The sequence below is a fragment of the Diadema setosum genome, chromosome 15, assembly GCF_964275005.1.
Source record: "Diadema setosum chromosome 15, eeDiaSeto1, whole genome shotgun sequence".
Taxonomy (NCBI): domain Eukaryota; kingdom Metazoa; phylum Echinodermata; class Echinoidea; order Diadematoida; family Diadematidae; genus Diadema; species Diadema setosum.
Genome location: NC_092699.1, coordinates 14758746 through 14776170, shown reverse-complemented (window position 1 = coordinate 14776170; position 17425 = coordinate 14758746). Strand labels below are relative to the sequence as shown.

Below are 17425 nucleotides of genomic sequence, written 5' to 3'. Positions count from 1 at the left end.
GATATTCAAATCCCTCTGGTTGTTTTTTGTTTATTGTTTTTTGTTTTGTTTTTTCATGATACCAGATCCCTAGAAAAAGACAAGACGCACATGGGGAATTGGCTTGCAGAAATAAAACTTCAATGCTTTTGTTGCATACATTCAAAAGTTATAACTTTACTGTATTCCTGTTTTAGATTATTTATACATGTGCAGTTTACTCTTATGGGAATTGCTTTATTTTGGTGTTAGTCTTACGATTACCAGGCCCACTCTTCACTGACTGCATGGGGGGGGGGGGGGGGGGGGACTGTGATCCTCATCACTATTACATTCCTTTGCTTCCTTTGCTATCACTTCCAAATTCTAGGCAGAATTCCACACTTTTATTGCTCATAAACATGTATTTCTCACTTCTAATCAATCACAATGATGTACACATGTATAGGGCCATCCCTTGGGCAAATTTGAAATGCCAATATCAGCAATTCCATTCTGACGCGATGGCAGTGGCTCCTTAGGGATGAGCAAAAATAAGCAGAAATCATTACGTTCTCATTAAGATGACACTGAATCAAATGCCACGTGTGAGGTGAGCCAAAAATGCTCTTATATTCTACATGTGGATAGAATACATCACAAGAAATTTCAGTCTCGTGAAAATGAATGATTGTTTTTATGTCAACTATAATAATTCAACTATCTATATACACATGTATGTGACAGATCCTCCACTTACTGTGAAACTAGAAATATTTGTGCCATGAAATGTTCACAAATTTCTACTGACATTGAATGCACATAGTGTGGGCAAGAATTTTGCCATGCATTGTAATTTCGCGATTCATGCCTCTCATGATATTTGCAAAATTAAAATGCACACAAAATTCCTGCATTTACAGTATTGCTGAGCTAGGAACGACACAGAATGCAAGCTCTAGAAGACATCATCACAATGACACCTCCACATTAGCAGGCCATCATAGTCTTTGTTAATTACATGGAAGAAAAGTTTTTCAGTCGGCGCAAACACACAATCAGTTCAAACTATGACTGCTTCATCCAACAAGCAGGGCAGATAGTACACCAGGGGCAGATCCAGGAATTCCTTTACAAAATTAAAGGGGGGCGCATGCATCCCCCCATTTTTTCTGTTTATTTCTTTTGTTTTAACAAAAAATAAAAAATAAAGGGGGAGCGCGTGCCCGGTGCACTCCGCCCTGGATCCACCACTGCTACACATACAATTACAAACTTGTACAGTGTGTGATGACAGAACTTAAAGAGATTGTATAATTTTGGTTGAGATGGGGATCCAGGTTTTAACTTTTTCTAAAGATAATTATAAACCACTTTAAAAACATACAATTCCAAGACAAATGTAAATTTTATTTGCTGAAAATCCATTTTTAAATGGCTGAGATATCCAAAACACAAAGCAAAACAAAGTGGTCCTAACAAAAGATGGGACTTCATATGCTCTCTAATATTTCATATAAGTGGTTTCTAATTGTCTCACAAAAAGTTAAAATCTGAATCCACATCTCAACTACAACTATAACATCACTTTAAACAGAATGACAGGACAGTCATTGCCCGGCAGTTTTCTCTCCCTTAAGAGAATATCAAGATACCCAAATCAGGTTTCATAAGGTGGCCAGCCACACTCCAAATTCTAACTTTCATGCTTGTAGTGCTGATGAAATGTCTTTCAAAGAATGCCAAAGAGTGTTGTGCATGAGAGATTTACCAGCACATGGGATTCCCAGTGTGAATAATGTCCATCCTTGCAGGGCTGACCCAAATGTGCAATCAGCAAACATGTAGCATTTCATTGACCCGTTGAGGATGGACTGATTTTGCTACAACACGCATTTCCCATAAACACCTGTCCAGCCCAAGTATACTCGGGGCTCGTCCTCAATGGGTTTAGTTTAACTTTGAGGGGGAAGATCACACACTCTGAACGTCCAAGATCAAAACTCGTCGTGCACATTCCTGGCATAGTTGTACACCTTGCTGCCCAGGAAGACAAAGTAGGCGTCATCGACCTCCCTCCGGGTCAGTTTGTTGTCCCCATCCCGGTCAGCGACTCCAATTAAATGTCTCGCTTCACTCTCGGCGTGCTGCTTGTTCCTTGGGTCCATGTATTTCTGTGAAGGAAGCAAGCACAGCATCAACGTTGGTCATTATCATAGCATGTGACCCTGCATTGCTTAAAGGTGCATGGTCCCGGTGTCAAATGTGTACGCGGGCGGACGGCGCAAGTTTCCTATAGAGACCTACGCTATCGACTCCTCTTTAGTGCTTACGCTGTGGCCCACTTCTTCGAGTCCGAAGAAGTCCGATCCACTGTAGTCAGTGGTCCGATCACAGTTCGGCTCATGATTCGGCTGAGGGGGATGACAGCTTTAGCAAACTTCTTTTGTGATGTCATAATAAGAAGCACATATGCACGCACCCTGGCATTACTACAGATTGCGCGATGCGCAAAGAAGACAACGAAGGCAACGCTACTTAGCAACACCTACGCACTTTACTCTTGATGACAGCTCAACTTCGGTAATCTTCGTATCAGTGCTAACGGTGATCGGCAGTATCATCAACAGTGCCCTCTACACTACCGGGACTATGCACCTTTAACTCACAAACAGCTGCATGAGCTGTTTTCAAGTAGGCCTGAATAGCATGTATTATGCATTTGGGGTCAAGTCAGATGTTAGGACTTAATTTTCATCAATCTTAGAGAATAGGAGTACGTTGTATATCTTTCAACAGGAGCTACATTCCACAGTCTGACTGCTACATGACCAGTCCCCATAAACATTTTCTTTTTTGTTCTGAGAGAGGCAAAGTAGGATGAGTAAATATGGATTCAGAATAAATTTGGAGTTCGCACCGATGTTTTGAGTATCAAAGACTCCGCTCATGTAGCATTTTTGAGGTATGTACAAGTATAGCTGCTTCTGTCATATGACTGCCAACCAGGTGTTATCTCAGCATTGTAACATTGTACACAAAAGGATTCAATCCTGCTCTGCTAATTCTGATGTTCATACGAAGGGACACTCTTCCTCACTGGATGAACCATAGCTGGTATCATAAGCATGACATCATTGACACCAGTAATCTTTTTCAAGGGGGGCTGGGCTACAAAACATCTCTGATAATATCTACCAACCTGTTTACTGGCTAGTATTTGCAAGAGTATTGTTCTGCATTAGGTTTTAGTAAGATTTCACACTGAAAAAAAAAAAAAAAATCCCACAAAATGCAGAGACAATTTTGTGCCAACTCACGAGAGGATAAGAGTGAGATCCACAAAAGTGATGGTCAGATATCTGGGCTCGCACAACAGTCAAAATGCCTATAGGATGAAAATGATGGTCCATAAAAATTCTGCATAACACCACATAAGCTGATGCAGACGGGTCTGAGATCACTTGGGAAAGAAAAAGGGATGTTATGTACCTCAAGCTCTTCAAATGTGGCGATGCCATCGTGGTCGAGGTCGATGTTCTCTTCAAATTCCATCTTCCTCTCCCGCACCCACTCGTCCGTCTTGGCGATCTTGATGACATCCATCTCCTCGGTGTCCGGGAGTGAGAGGAACTCGCGCAGGTTGAGGGCGGTATCCTCATTTTGGTCTGCATGCGATTGAAAGGGAGAGAAGAAAGAATGGTCAATAGCAAGAAAGATATTGCAACTGATTGAAAAATTGCCCTTTGTCAATGTAAACAAACATTGATGATTCAGTGTTTGAGTAATGACCATGATAAAAAAATCATGGGCATAATGTGACCCGCCATAACAAAATGATCCTAAGGTCGCTGACGGCTGAGCAGAGAAAATCGAGTTTGAAGTCAGATACTGTAAAAGTGGAAATTTTCGTGGTGTTGAAATTTTGTGCATTTCGCGCAACCAGAAACTACCGCGAAAATAAAAGCACGCAAATATTTTTGCTTGCCATATGTTTGTGTGCGTGATGTCTTGATTCCACGGAATTAAAAACACGCGAAACTTTTCTTACCCGGCCAAACGCGAAAAATTAGTCGCGCAAAAATATCCACTTTTACAGTAATCGAAATCAGTCAAAATGATCTGATTTATGTTTTGGGCATAATTTTGTAGTCTAATGTATTGTATCTGCCAAAATTTTGAAGCTAAATGATCAAATGAAAGGCAAGAAATTAGCATTTTTTGTGGGTCATGATTTTCCAATTTTTTCAATGGAACAGAAACGTGTCTGAAGATTAGGAATTAGTGCCACAGCTAGACTCCACCCCTAGCAATGATGAAGTGATCTTTATTGGTCAGTGCATGGCATCCTGGTTACTGATTGGTCCCTCTATTACCTTCTATTGTCATGAGGTGAAAACTGTCTTACTTCCCCTTGATCATGATAGTGTCGGAAGGAAAACTTTGAAGCCGGTTTTCTCGAAACACTGATGTCCTAAACCACTCGACATGCACTAATAAAGCCAGCAATATCTCCTCAACCGAGTACTTTTATGAGTCATGTTATATACAAAAATCAAAGTGGAAGAGTACAGGGAATAATGTCATGTCATTTTCAAAAAATTGTCCTTCCGACTTTTGGTTCCTTTTGTTGTAGCAGGTCACATGTGTGTACTCAGATGTGATTCAAACCTACAACCTCCTGATTGCTATAAGGGATTAGAACCATCATTGGCTATTGGGTGGAAGCTTGTCATTGGTTGTCTAGTGGATATGATGGCTGTCTAGTAATCATGGATCAGGAAATCATGGGTTTGAACCCCACCAGCGTATGTATGCCCATGATTTGCTTAATCATGGCTACTCCTCAAACACTGAATCATCACTGTTTATATACGTCAATGAAGGGTAATTTGTCAATCAGTTGCAATAAAAATAGCTCGTCGCAAGAAATATTAGTTTGAAGAAGAATGTTCCATGAAGTGCTCTCATCATTTGCTTTGCTTCTAATATTGTGTGTCCTTGTTCTCCTTCTTTATTCTTAGTATTGTCCTTTTCTAGTGATTCAAAATCATAAAGGACTTCTATACATCTACTGTACATATTGAGAACAAAAATTATAAAAAAAAACACTTGCATACGTAATCAGCAACTGAATTCATTTGATTTCTAATTCCTGAGCAGTTTTCAATAATCCTGACGGACCATGCATGCATTTTTCAGTGCCATTCTAGACAAAAATTGTTCACAATGTCTCAATTTGACATGTTACAGAGGGACCAAAAATGCTGAGTAAAGACGATTTTAGGATAGCAATGGTGGATTCGCCTGTGCTGGCATTTTTTTTAATACTTTCAATTTTGTTATGTCTCTTTATGCCAACTCTGGTTTACTTTCATACTATACCTGCACCAAAAGCAACAGGCTATTGGTACATTTTTGTTTAATAGTTTGTTTCATTTACTTTTGTTTTTGTTCTTGCTACAGTATAGATGCTGACACAATGGCAAAGCAAATCACGGTATAGAGAGGACATTATTATGTTGGTACACATTGATGGCTACATCAGTTAAGAGCCCCTAATATCACAAACACAGCTGATATCTTGTTACACCAGCTTGACCACAGTTCCTTTTCTACAACAATTGCACTTCCCATGGCAGCAGTCTTATGAACAACCAATCAGTTCTAAACATTCAGACTGTTACCATGGTTACTGTAAATAACTTATAATTCAAATACTTGTAAACTTCTCTCTAAAACTAGGGCGAGGTTCTCCACTTCTGTATTAAAACTGGAATGCCTAGCCACCTATCTACAGTATAGCACAGATTACCTGAAGAAGCTTTTCATTCAAATGCTACAATAGGATTATTGTGTCTTACCAAGCTGCCCCAGTAAGCTTTTAAAGGCTACTTCTGGCTTCTTCTTATTGTTTCGGGATCAAGGATGAAGACATCCCCCTATTGTAATGGACTTCTAAAGCTCACTGGGGAAAGGGAGTCATTTGAATTGCCTATCCAAGACCAACCCCAGCATTCACTTGTACATGTCACTCCCATCCAATCAATTTGATATGGCATTTGTGGAATGCAAGATGTCCACAGTGGACAGATAGTGAATGATGATCAAATATGAAGTGGTCTCTGTTTCTTCCACACTGCCTCATGATTCTTTTTTACTTTTTGGATAATCATGCAACCTTAAAAAGAGAACTAAAAAGAAACTGAGGGCACAGCTTATAGGAAAGACAAGGTTGACAGAAAATTAAAGCTTTACCTAAAGAATGGCTCAACACTAACTTTATTTTTTACTGGTGACCAATTCGGGCCAAAAAAAGAAAAAAAGAAAAAAAAAAGTGTAAATATGAAGTTTTGGTGACGTAAAAAGGAAATGTAGTGGTGCAAAATGAGAGCAAACATTTTGAATTTTAGTCGTCTGATTAGTCCGCCAAATGAAAACCATTTCTGAAATTTGGTGGGTGGCCCAACATAAATTTTTAGTGGCCCCAGGCCACTGCTAATGTAGAACCCTGTCTAACTGATAAATCTAAAGTGCAGTCAGGAATATACATTTCTTTTCTAATTTTCCTGTGGAAAAAAAAACAAACAAAAAAAACCTACAATTTCCACTGAGTAATCAGGACAATTTGGGAGTAAGATTTTTGTCTCCAGTAAAAGAGGTTAGACATTGAGTCATTGAAGAAACAATAGGCACTATACTGTGAATAAACACAACGCTGAATAAATGAGTATTTAATCAACCTTTCAATAAAAGATTATTATCTGCCAGTACTTGAAGTAATTTTGATGTTGTAATATTGTTTTGCATGCTAAATTTTGAATGCACCATTAGTCTGCCAGCTGTTCTACAATCATGGCCATCATTAGGGAGTTTTCGATTGGGTGAACGAGAAGGACGTGCCGCCGAGCGCAACCGTACGTCAAGGCGTCACGTCTGTACGTTGACCCGCTGCTAAAACACCTTTCGATTTCGGGCGCCGGCGTCACGTCTCGTGGCGTGTGCAGGAGGCAACCAGGCCCTGTGCCTTGCGTGCATATAAGCGGAATTTGTGACTCGTTTCTGTACTTGTAATATTTGTTTTGTCTTTGACTAGATGCGTATCCTGGGAGGAATTATGTGGATTTTAAAACATGATGCATGGTAAGACTACTAGGCAAATGCACTGCTGCACTAGCTAGGTCAGAAACAAAAGCACCAAAATCTGTTTGCGTACAGCATTACGTGTAAATGCATGTGTGGGACTACGGTAGGCAGTTGCAAAGTGCGAAACAGTGAAAACGGGCAAATAAAGTAGGTACCAGAGGCTGTAGTTTGTATGTCAGCGCTGCTGCTGTGACGTATCAAGATCATAAGCTTTCATGTTATTAGAATTTAGATATTCTCTCGAAAGAAAAAGGAAAACAGGTGAACTGAGCACGGATTTCCCGAGAGTCATGGTGCTCTTTCGCACGATACCCGAGAGTAGTGTGACGTCATAGCAAGGGTGGGTTGAGCGCGGCGCAACCGATTTGGGTGGACGGTGATAACCGGGGTTAACGCGTTCGAAATTTGTGCGATGAGCCGAGGGTCGACACTCGCGCATGCGCAGTACGTAAAAACTACGTCATAACAGGGTGACGCCTGGCTCAACGTGCAAATCGAAAAGTCCCTATTCTAACTTTGGAGGGCAAGCCGTAATGTTACGGGCCAAAGTTGGGGCCACGGTTGCTTCATCTTGTTGGCAAACTACATGATATATCTTCCAGAGACAAATCTTAGGCTGCAATTCCTTCTGTTATTCCCATTGAAGAATAATTGGTAAAACTCATGGGTACATCTAAGCCTGTATTTTTTTTTTCCACTAACATGAGCTCTATGAAAAGCTTCTGTTTGACTAAATACTGTACACTTCAATATTTTCCTACAATTAATTTTGCTTGTTTGTTTGTGTTTTTTTCCCTGAGCGGCCCAAAAAGATATTCCATGGTTCTTGAATTCATGCTGCGCAACTGTCAACCCATTCAAAGTGTGCACTACAGAGAAAATTGTGAAAATATTTTTGCTCATTTCAGAATTCGCACTAGCCAAAAGTAGCATGAAATGCATGAAAATTATTGTCCTGCTAAAATTTCTGTGTTTACAGTACCTGATCAGAAATGTGCTTTGTTTATCATGGCTCTCATCCCATACGGGATATGAACCCCTTCTTTTTTTTTTTTTTTAATAAAAGTGAACACGGGTTAGAGTATACTCACTCAGGTCATGTAGGACTTCCTCCACAAGCATACTGAGCATACTCTTGCAGTGCTCCGGATGGAGGAATGCCAAGAATTCGTCAACATTGAGGGCGTTGTCATTGTCCTCGTCCGCCCGGTCCCATCGATCGCGGTACATCGCGTAGTCCTCTGAATTCAGCAAACAACAAAATAATGCATCGCAGACAATCACAATCAACTTTGTTATTCATTTGGAGCTGCCTACAGCCAAAACTGTTTTCTTTATTTTTTTTTTGCAGGTATTAGCACAAAACTTTTGAAATCATTAAAAAGTTCATAAATCAATTGTAAACAGACATGTATTCTCATAAAGGTATTCATCATTGTTACGATTATGAATGTTGATATCACGCAATATCCATCATTTACTCTTTTGATTGCCAATTGATATGTACCATTAACATTTGTGTTTGTACAAGTTGATAGAAATTGACTCAATTGAGTCAATTCTTTTGATTGCTAGTTGATACCATCAGCACGTGTGTTTGTATAAGTTGACAGTCATTGACTCAATGATACCATGGATAGTAGTGGTAGGGTCCATGATAATACAAAGCAAAAGCATACATACAAAAATGTGTACATATAAGTTTCTGTGTTTTCATATAATCAGAGAGAAGAAATAGTTTTGTTTTTCTTGTCACATAATACATATTCTATATTCATTGGAAAATTTCTTTATGTGGAATAGTATTCTATTGTAGCATGAGCTATGTTCAAATACAATTGTACATTGTACATTCCACAGGTGGGCAGTAACGCCATATTTTCCCTGGGGTTTAAAGATAAATATCAAAAGATCCATAATTTCATCTGCAGCCTATACATGTAGGTTAAATGATTAATCAAATATTTCATCCATTGCCTGTTACTAAAATGCTGACAAAATTATGTCAATTTGATGGACCATCAAAAATTCAAAGCATAGGTATGTAACCTGGCACACATGGTGCAAAAATACAACACAATCAATGTGTCTTTGCCATTATTCATTAATTTGATATCCTCAATTCAACATTAGCGATATAGCAATCTGATGAAAAAAGATAACCCATACTCTCCCCTTCCCCCAACACCTACAATCCCTCTCCAGCCCAATCTCTCCCATTTGTAGCCAAATTACTCCAATGTGAAGCCAAACTCACGCTCCAAGTTCTCATCAATGCTGGCTTTGCCCTCTCTGTAGGCTTTCAGCTTCTCCTCGTTGAGACCTCTGTACCTGAAGAACTGTTCCCTGTACTCGTCCCACTGTAGAAAACCTGGGAAAACAGAGGACCAGTCGTCAGTCCAGAGAATAAATTCAGGTTTTTCCTGCCAGGGGTTCCATGACATATCTGCAGCCTGTAACTACACAGTAGCCAGGCAGGCTCCTAGTGGCTATTTCAGGCTGCACAATACAAATGAAGTACTCTAGCTATCAGTATACATTCTTTCATTACCTTGTTTTGACATTTCAATAACTCACACATTTTGTTCTCCTGCTATTGAGAATCTTATGTTTAAAGCAACTACAATGATCTGTTTGCTTGAAGAGACAACTTTCTCAGAACTTAAATCTTGCCAGTCAATATGCAAGGAGATTTATTGCTCACCTCCGGCCGGTGAACTTTCCCTAAGAGCCATGGTGTGATCTATGTTATTAGTTCATGTAGTTCATAAGGTTGTTGTGAATGTTTAATTTTTTTTCTTTCATGCATCTCCACAGTACTGGTAGCTCCTTTACACCCTCATGAAATTAATTCTTCACTCAATCTCCAACCCCTCTCCTATTCCTTCGCAAATGACCGTATCATGTAGACACACAATTAATAAATAAAATGCTGTGGGTTACAGAGCTCAAAATATATAATCATCTACAAGCTAGGAATCTCATCAAAAAAAGTGTACCCAAAAAAGCTGTTGAAAACTGCTTTTCCCACAGTGGCGAGCTAATGGAGTTAAATGGGATCAAAAGGGGCCTGAGCTTTCGATCCTAGCAGAATCTTTGTCAGAGGCAAAATGACAAACAGGCAGGGAAAGCAATCACATTAAAGGACTACACACAACAAGATCAGTCAAGGGAGGGCTAGGGACACAGAACAAAGAAAACAAAAGGGAAGGGTTGGAGGTCATGGGCAAGGAGCCCAACAGGTGTAGGGAGGGGGATTAAAGCAGGAGGGTGGACAGACAATAGGCAGAGGGGGGTCAGTGATGATCCCCAGGACCATATGGGCAACCTTTGAAAGATAAAGGATGAATAGGGAGGCAACATCAAACAAGACAAGGAACAACAGAGAGATTAAGAAAGGAAAAGAGTGAAACAGCAACATTATGTGTGGGGGTGGGGGGGGGGGGGGGGGGAGCAAGCAGCCAGCCCTAACCTGATGTACCATGAAGAGGCAACAAAATGACAGTGAGAGTCAACAAACAAATTATGCAAGTTACCAAACAGATCATAGCATATAACTAGAAATGTCGCTACAGCGACTGGTTATACCCCCGCCAAACAACATTTCATAAGCTTTGGTCAAAAAACTGAGGAAGTAGTTAAAGTTAAATCCGCAAGGTCTTTCCTTGATCTTCTGCCATTAATATGCCGTTACCATGGCAACGCACTTTCGGGTACTGTCGAAAAATGCGTCTTGCACATCTACAACCAAAGGCACACATCTGTACCAAGTTTCATGGAAATTGGGCAAAAACTGAGGAAGTAGTTTGCAACACAAATTTTTCCATCATTTTGGCTCATAATATGTGAGCTGTTACCATGGCAACATACTTTTTGTCACTGTCAAGAAATGTGTCATGCTGACCTATATCCTAAGACAAACATTCACTATGAATTCCATGAGAATTGGAAGAACACTGATGAAGCAGTTTTGCCATGAAGCATTTTGCCCTATATTTTACCAATAACATGCCGTTACCATGGCAACGCACTTTTTGCCACTGCGGAAATATGTGTCTTGCACATAAACATATTCAGATGAACATCTGTACCTAATTTCATAAAAATTGATCAAAAACTGTGGGAGGAGTTCGCGACGCAAGATTTGTACCCATTTTTGCCCATAATATGCCGTTACCATGGCAACGTACTTTTGGGTACTGTCAAAAAATACGTCTTGCACATCTACAACCCAAGGCACACATCTGTGCCAAGTTTTATGGGAATCGGTTGAAAACTGAGGAAGTAGTTCGCGACGCAAGATTTGCAACGGACCAACCGCCCGACCGTCCGCTGATTCCTATATACCCCCTTCAAACTTCGTTTGGCGGGGGTATAAAAATAATAACAACAACGACAACAACAACAACAACAAAAATCAGTTTATCAGGATATAATATATTTCTAGTGTCTTTTAGGGGATTTGGTAGCAGGCAAAGATGCACAACAAAGTAATGAGAGAGAGAGAGAGATAGAGATGGAGAGAGAAAGATACAAACAGATAGAGAGAGAGCTCAGAGAGAAAGAGAGAAAGAGATTGAAAAGAGATAGAGAAGAGAGAGAATCCCTTTGTGTATTGTTATACTTTCCTGATTTTTGTAATACCGTCCTGGAGATTTTAACATACAATGTAATCATATCATACCATCTTTATTGGTGTCCACTTGAGGAAATCCCATTTTGCTGGACTCCAGGGCCTCTTGGTAATGTTCTGCAGTCTTTTCCTCAATCCATTTTGAGAGCTCTGCCATTGATAACATCTTGTCGTCATCTCTGTCAACTCTGCACAGATTAATGAGAGACATTGTTTACATTGAGATAGCTCAATAGAGAAAATATTATTTAGCCTTGCTAACAGAGCTGCATAAGTGTAATGGTGTCTACATGGGAACAGGACAAGAAAAAGAAATGCAAGCATAAAAGTTATCTAAATTAAGCTGTTACAATCAAGATTATCGAGGTCTAAAATCCTATAGCACATGGTGCACTAAACTACTGTCTAGATAGAGAAAAAATGAATATGGCATAGCATGTCACTCAAAGATCACAGATCAATTTCCAGCGGCTTGTGTGGATTTCAGCTGCACTCATCCACTGCTGCTTCCCCCCTTTAAGCATTCTTTAAAAATCTGCCACTACTGGTGTTTCTGAGTGTTTGCATAAGCAAGTATAAAGTGTAACTCTATCATTGTTTTATAGCTTGCATAAGCATGAACAGTATGAATATCTAGACAGGTTTTCCCACTTAGCAATGAAGTAAACAATGACTAAGTACGAAGATCAAACTTCAAGGTAAAACATAACCATTTGGAATTTACTTGCAATACAAATGTACATTGAAAGGGTCTGCAAGAAACTTGGGTGATGCAATTTGCCAGGCTAATGAGTTGTTTTGGAGTATCTTGAGATCAAAAGTGTAAAATAGTTTTGATCATAGTTACACAACTTTTATCCCTGAATGAACGATCTACCGCCCTCACCATTTAGAAGTGTGCAGTTCGAACGTCACGGTATTTTCCAACAACCATCTTTTATTAGGATTGCTCTGTTTTGGATGTCTCGGCCATTTAAAAACCAAGTTTCATCAAATAAACAATGAATTCCTCTTGGAACTACATGCTCTTTCATATTTTATAAGATGTTTCTCATTATCTCATCCAAAAATATTAAAACCTCAAGTTAGGTCTCAACCAAAACGATACAAACCTTTAAAGGACAAGTCCACCTTCATGATTGAGAGAATGCAGCAATATTAGTAGAACACATCAGTGAAAGTTTGAGGAAAATCGGACAATCTATTCAAAAGTTATGGATTTAATAAGTATCTGCGCAATCACTGCTGGATGAGAAGACTACTACAGTGTATGATGTCACATGCGTACAACGGTATAAGAAATATAAAAAGAGAATTTCACAAAACTTTACTTTTTGAATAAAGTGCACATTTCTTCGACTTGTAACTGACGTATGTTAAGGGTAATATTATTCCCCCTGCCTTCTGAAAGAGAGAAGTCAAGTGTTCTTTTGCTATGCAGGAAAAATGGAAATACAGTTGAACCTCCCTCTATCCGGATCTCTCTATTATACAGACGCAATCTCGCCGTGATTTTTAAAAATAATTACGGGAGGAAAGGGGGATTCCCAACTCAATCTAACAATGGCGACCTACAGTCAACTTTGCCGAGTACGGTTTATTTTCAAGATCTACTTGATACATTTCTTAATAATTATTCAGGTAAATCATTCCAAGAATTTATAAAAGAAAATGATTTCATTCTTGCAAACACGAACCTCTATTTTGGGGTCTGTTACTGAGTGTAACAATGAAAAGGTTGCAGTATACACATTACTACATGTGGTACTACAATGGGCTACATCAGTATGTGTGTATGTATATGTACATGTATAAAGCATTGAGTCTCCCGTATCCGGCCAAATCCCTTATCCGGATGAGCCCCGGTCCCGACTTGTCCGGATACGAGAGGTTCAACTGTATGTTGAATTTCCTTTATTCTTTCTTTATATCGTTGTACACATGTGACATCACAAGCTATAGTCGTTTTTTCAACGGTGTTGTTCACACCGTTGCCATGACTGAGCAGAAACTTCAAAAATTCATAACTTTTGAACGAAATGCGTGATTTTCCTCAGACTCTCATTGACGTGTTCTACTAATATTGCTGCATTCACTCAACCCACATGTCTATGAAGGTGAACTTGTCCTTTAATATTATGCAGCATTATTTCATGCATTTCTTATGAATACAGTGTACATAGTATGTGTCCCTTTTAGAGCAAAAATCAACAATTTCTGCAGCATATGGAAACTATGTCTTTACTTTTTGAATATTTCCATCAGCCGTTGTCGGCCCTCTTCCTCCTGCACACTGGTGATCTCTTCGTGCTCGGGGCCCCAGAACAGCTCCTGCTGGAACTCCTTGTTCAGGGCTCCGTTCCTCTCAATCTTCACCGCGTCGATGTGGTTGTTCGGGAACAGGTCCTCCTTGAGAACCTCATCACCTCCCTCCTCGGGCTGGAACTTGAGCTTGTCATCCAGCGGGATCACGGCTCGTGCCGTGACGTGCAGGGCTAGGTTTACCACGAGGATTATTGCACAAAGGGTCCGGTAGGCAGAAGGTCGCATGACAAGTTTGCTGAAAGACATGATGAATGGTGGGAAACTGGGGGAAGGGGAACACAGGGAGATACAAATTACACATTGGCAAAGAAATAAAAGCCATGAAGATGTGCTATAAAACATGGGAAATTTAGATTAAAAGATGGGTGTAAACATCTTGTATCACAGTAAAAACTTAGGCAAGTATTAGTAGGATGTCTATTACAAATTTTATGCCATGGTCATGAACTTATGTGTGTTGTTCAACCGATCTGTTGCAAAGTGGGACCACATGCAGTTTTGATACAGGACAAGCTTATCTCAAGGGCAATATGCTTATGACACTCAGTGAATGAAGAAAATTTAGACAAATCGGATTTAAAATCGGGGCCTGTAGCATGCTATCTTCCGTTTCCTTCTTTCTTTTTATTGTCTTTTTTTTTTCTTTAACATTTTCTTTCAAGTTTATTTATTTTTTAAGGTCCCATGACTACTTTGAAAAAAGAATAGAGTAAGTGTCCCGGTTTGCGGCCGCATAAGGATTTTTCCACTCTGAAACGCAAACTTGCAAATTGCTTTAACCCAGGTTATATCATAGAGGTTGACCACTTACCAATTCACGTTATTGTCACCATCGCAAGAGCAATGACCATCGCAATAGTAAAAAAAGACCACGGCGGCGATCTGGTACAGCATCCACCGGTTCGCGACAGTGATAGCTCAGTTCGCGGCCTGATGTACAATTCCTATGCGATACACGCATGCTCAGCTATCTTCCGCAGAACGGCTTTCATTTGGCTCGTGAAAGTTGCATATAAGTGCCAAGTCCCATGGCAAAAGCACTTGAAAAGGGCTGGCGCGCGTGCACTGACCACCAACAGGGATTGCAGTTGTGGCGGTGTTATTGTTGTCTTTCTCATGTTTTTTTTTCTGTTTTTTCGATCGTAACATCCACTTCCAGAAAATAATGGCGGCCCACACTGGCTTGCGAAAGTTCTATTTCTATGTGAGGACATGTATTCAAAATCCATGAACATAGGGAAAATGACAACAAATCCAGTTTCTTAGACCCCTTGACCCTTAACTGTGACGTTAAGAAGTAGACCTCTCTACCGAAAATGAAATTTTGGATGCAAGATGTCGTCATTTAGGTGAGAATATTTCACTTTGGTTGGAGATTTTGCCCATGGATGTCATCGGCTGATTTTTGTAGATTAGCAGTGTGTTAGTGAATGTGTGGTATATTGCATAGAGTGTGTCGCTGTGTTCAGCGTTATATTACCAAATATGCTGTAATGGCTGCGAACAGGCGCCTGGCTGCGAACTGGGACATGTAATACTCTAGTGCATACAACCCTACACTGGTCACTACCCTAACCTTGCTTGCTAATGCATGGATGCAAGCGTCCTGCGGTGGGGCCTATTTTGCGATTTTTGCCGAAATCTCTGGTCAACAAATCAACGAGCCTACAGGTGTATGATATGGGCTATTTCACAATTTTGCAGAAGTCTGTTGCCAACCAACCAATAAACCAGTATGATGTGAAGTCTCTGGCCATAATTTTATTATAAATACAAAATAAACCCAAACAAACTTACACTACTAGATTTCTAGAGTTAATAGTATAGAACATTCTAGTCTACAGTAGGCCTACTGTTGTACTTAGCGTTACATAATGTGAAGTCTCTATAAAATGTTGTACATAGAAAACACATCACATCATTCATATTTATACATCACAAGCACTTCACTTCGTAGGTCATTGATTGACCAAATGATTCATGAGGGGGTATTCTGCCGTGATATCACATTTATTTTTAGCAGTATTTTAGCAGATTGTTGTCATGTTGACGTTGTCGTTGGCTGTCGTTGGCAGTCGTTGGAGAACGTAATCAGACAGACGTAGACAGACCTAGAAGTCTAGATTCTAGTGTTTCTATGGGTTTTGAGATCGCTGCTGACCGACGATCTCATACAAAGGAGTGGTCAAACGTAGACATCTGTCAAACTAGACTAGCCCCAAGCCCCAGAGAAGCCCTTGCACTCTTGTTTGGCCTAGATTCTATTGCAGCTCCCTGTCTTTTTCCAGGGTGGACGGAGACAACACAAAAATAAGTATATGGGACCGCTGTAGACACGGTACATTTGTTTAAGAGTAAAATTATATGTATCAACATTCATCAGAATCTTCGGGAAGACTGGCGATATATCTCACAATGAGCGGCCATACGTACATGTCCAATTATTCACGGATTTTTCACAGATGTGCTTCACAGTGCCTCGAACTTCCTGTCTTCATGGCTCACTTGGTTAATCGGCGGTTGCGAACGCGAACGTGTACTTTTACACTCGGCTGAAGGATCAAGCTAGCTAGCTAGGAAGTGAAGTTGCCGTCATATCATACGTACGTCCATACGTCCAGCATCATCACTACTCTAGCGCCCTCTCTGGCTCCGTGTTTGTATTGTGTTGAGTCCCACAACTTGAAGTTGGTTGGTCCATGGTACGTGTGCATACAGTGTAATGAAATATTAATAAACAGGTCCAATATTTGATTGTTATCAGTCGATATAAGCAGTGTGATGAAACATGGACTGATTTTTTTTTTCTCTCCCGGTATCGGGAACCTAATACAATCAGTATCCTAACTAGGCCTATACGAATAAACCAAATTGTCTCCCAAATTATAATGTTTGTTCATCTCTTTATGTATAATAGGACCAAGGAGGTACTCGGCGAGCTCACTTAGTACCTCCTTGATAGGACTATAGGTGCCCATGTAACAGAAGATTCACAAATATCACGCTGGACGTACCTTGTTCTTCGCGTAGTCCGAAACATACTTCCACTGAAAAACAATACAAAACATGCTCATTGTTTGTCATTTAATGGGATGTAACATTATGCAAATTGTTTTCCCAAAATAACGTCTAAAACAAATATCTTGAACGCGACCGAGGGAGAGCCATCTCAGAAAGTCTAATCATGGGAAACAAACATGAACTTTGAACGACAAGGGCAAGAGATTGGTAGAAATAAGTAACACAATCCACTTATAACAAATAGCATACAAACACGCGCAAGCACAGAGAAAATAATGATATCTTGAATATGGAAAAACAGTTTATTGGTTGTAGGTCCTTGGACCTGTAGGCCTAGATTAT

General features: G+C 40.0%; 1 protein-coding gene across 1 annotated transcript; it reads right to left on the bottom strand.

The window, feature by feature from the left end:
• Positions 1-1767: 1767 nt before the first annotated feature.
• On the bottom strand, positions 1768-16596 carry LOC140238951 (45 kDa calcium-binding protein-like). The gene is made up of 7 exons (XM_072318846.1): positions 16496-16596; positions 13983-14324; positions 11789-11925; positions 9362-9475; positions 8196-8345; positions 3451-3626; positions 1768-2132 (listed from the first exon to the last, which is right to left on the bottom strand). Exons 2-7 carry the CDS (start codon positions 14306-14308, stop codon positions 1956-1958), a joined length of 1080 nt encoding a protein of 359 aa, XP_072174947.1. The 5' UTR covers positions 14309-14324; positions 16496-16596; the 3' UTR covers positions 1768-1955.
• Between the last annotated feature and the right edge of the window lie 829 nt (positions 16597-17425).

Excerpts from the sequence above, each read along its gene's own strand:
- LOC140238951 (XM_072318846.1), bottom strand. The coding sequence starts at position 14,308 with ATGTCTTTCAGCAAACTTGTCATGCGACCTTCTGCCTACCGGACCCTT. Across the intron at positions 3,627-8,195 it reads GGAAGTCCTACATGACCTGA|ACCAAAATGAGGATACCGCC; the intron begins GTGAGTATACTC and ends AATCGCATGCAG. Across the intron at positions 2,133-3,450 it reads CCACATTTGAAGAGCTTGAG|AAATACATGGACCCAAGGAA; the intron begins GTACATAACATC and ends CTTCCTTCACAG.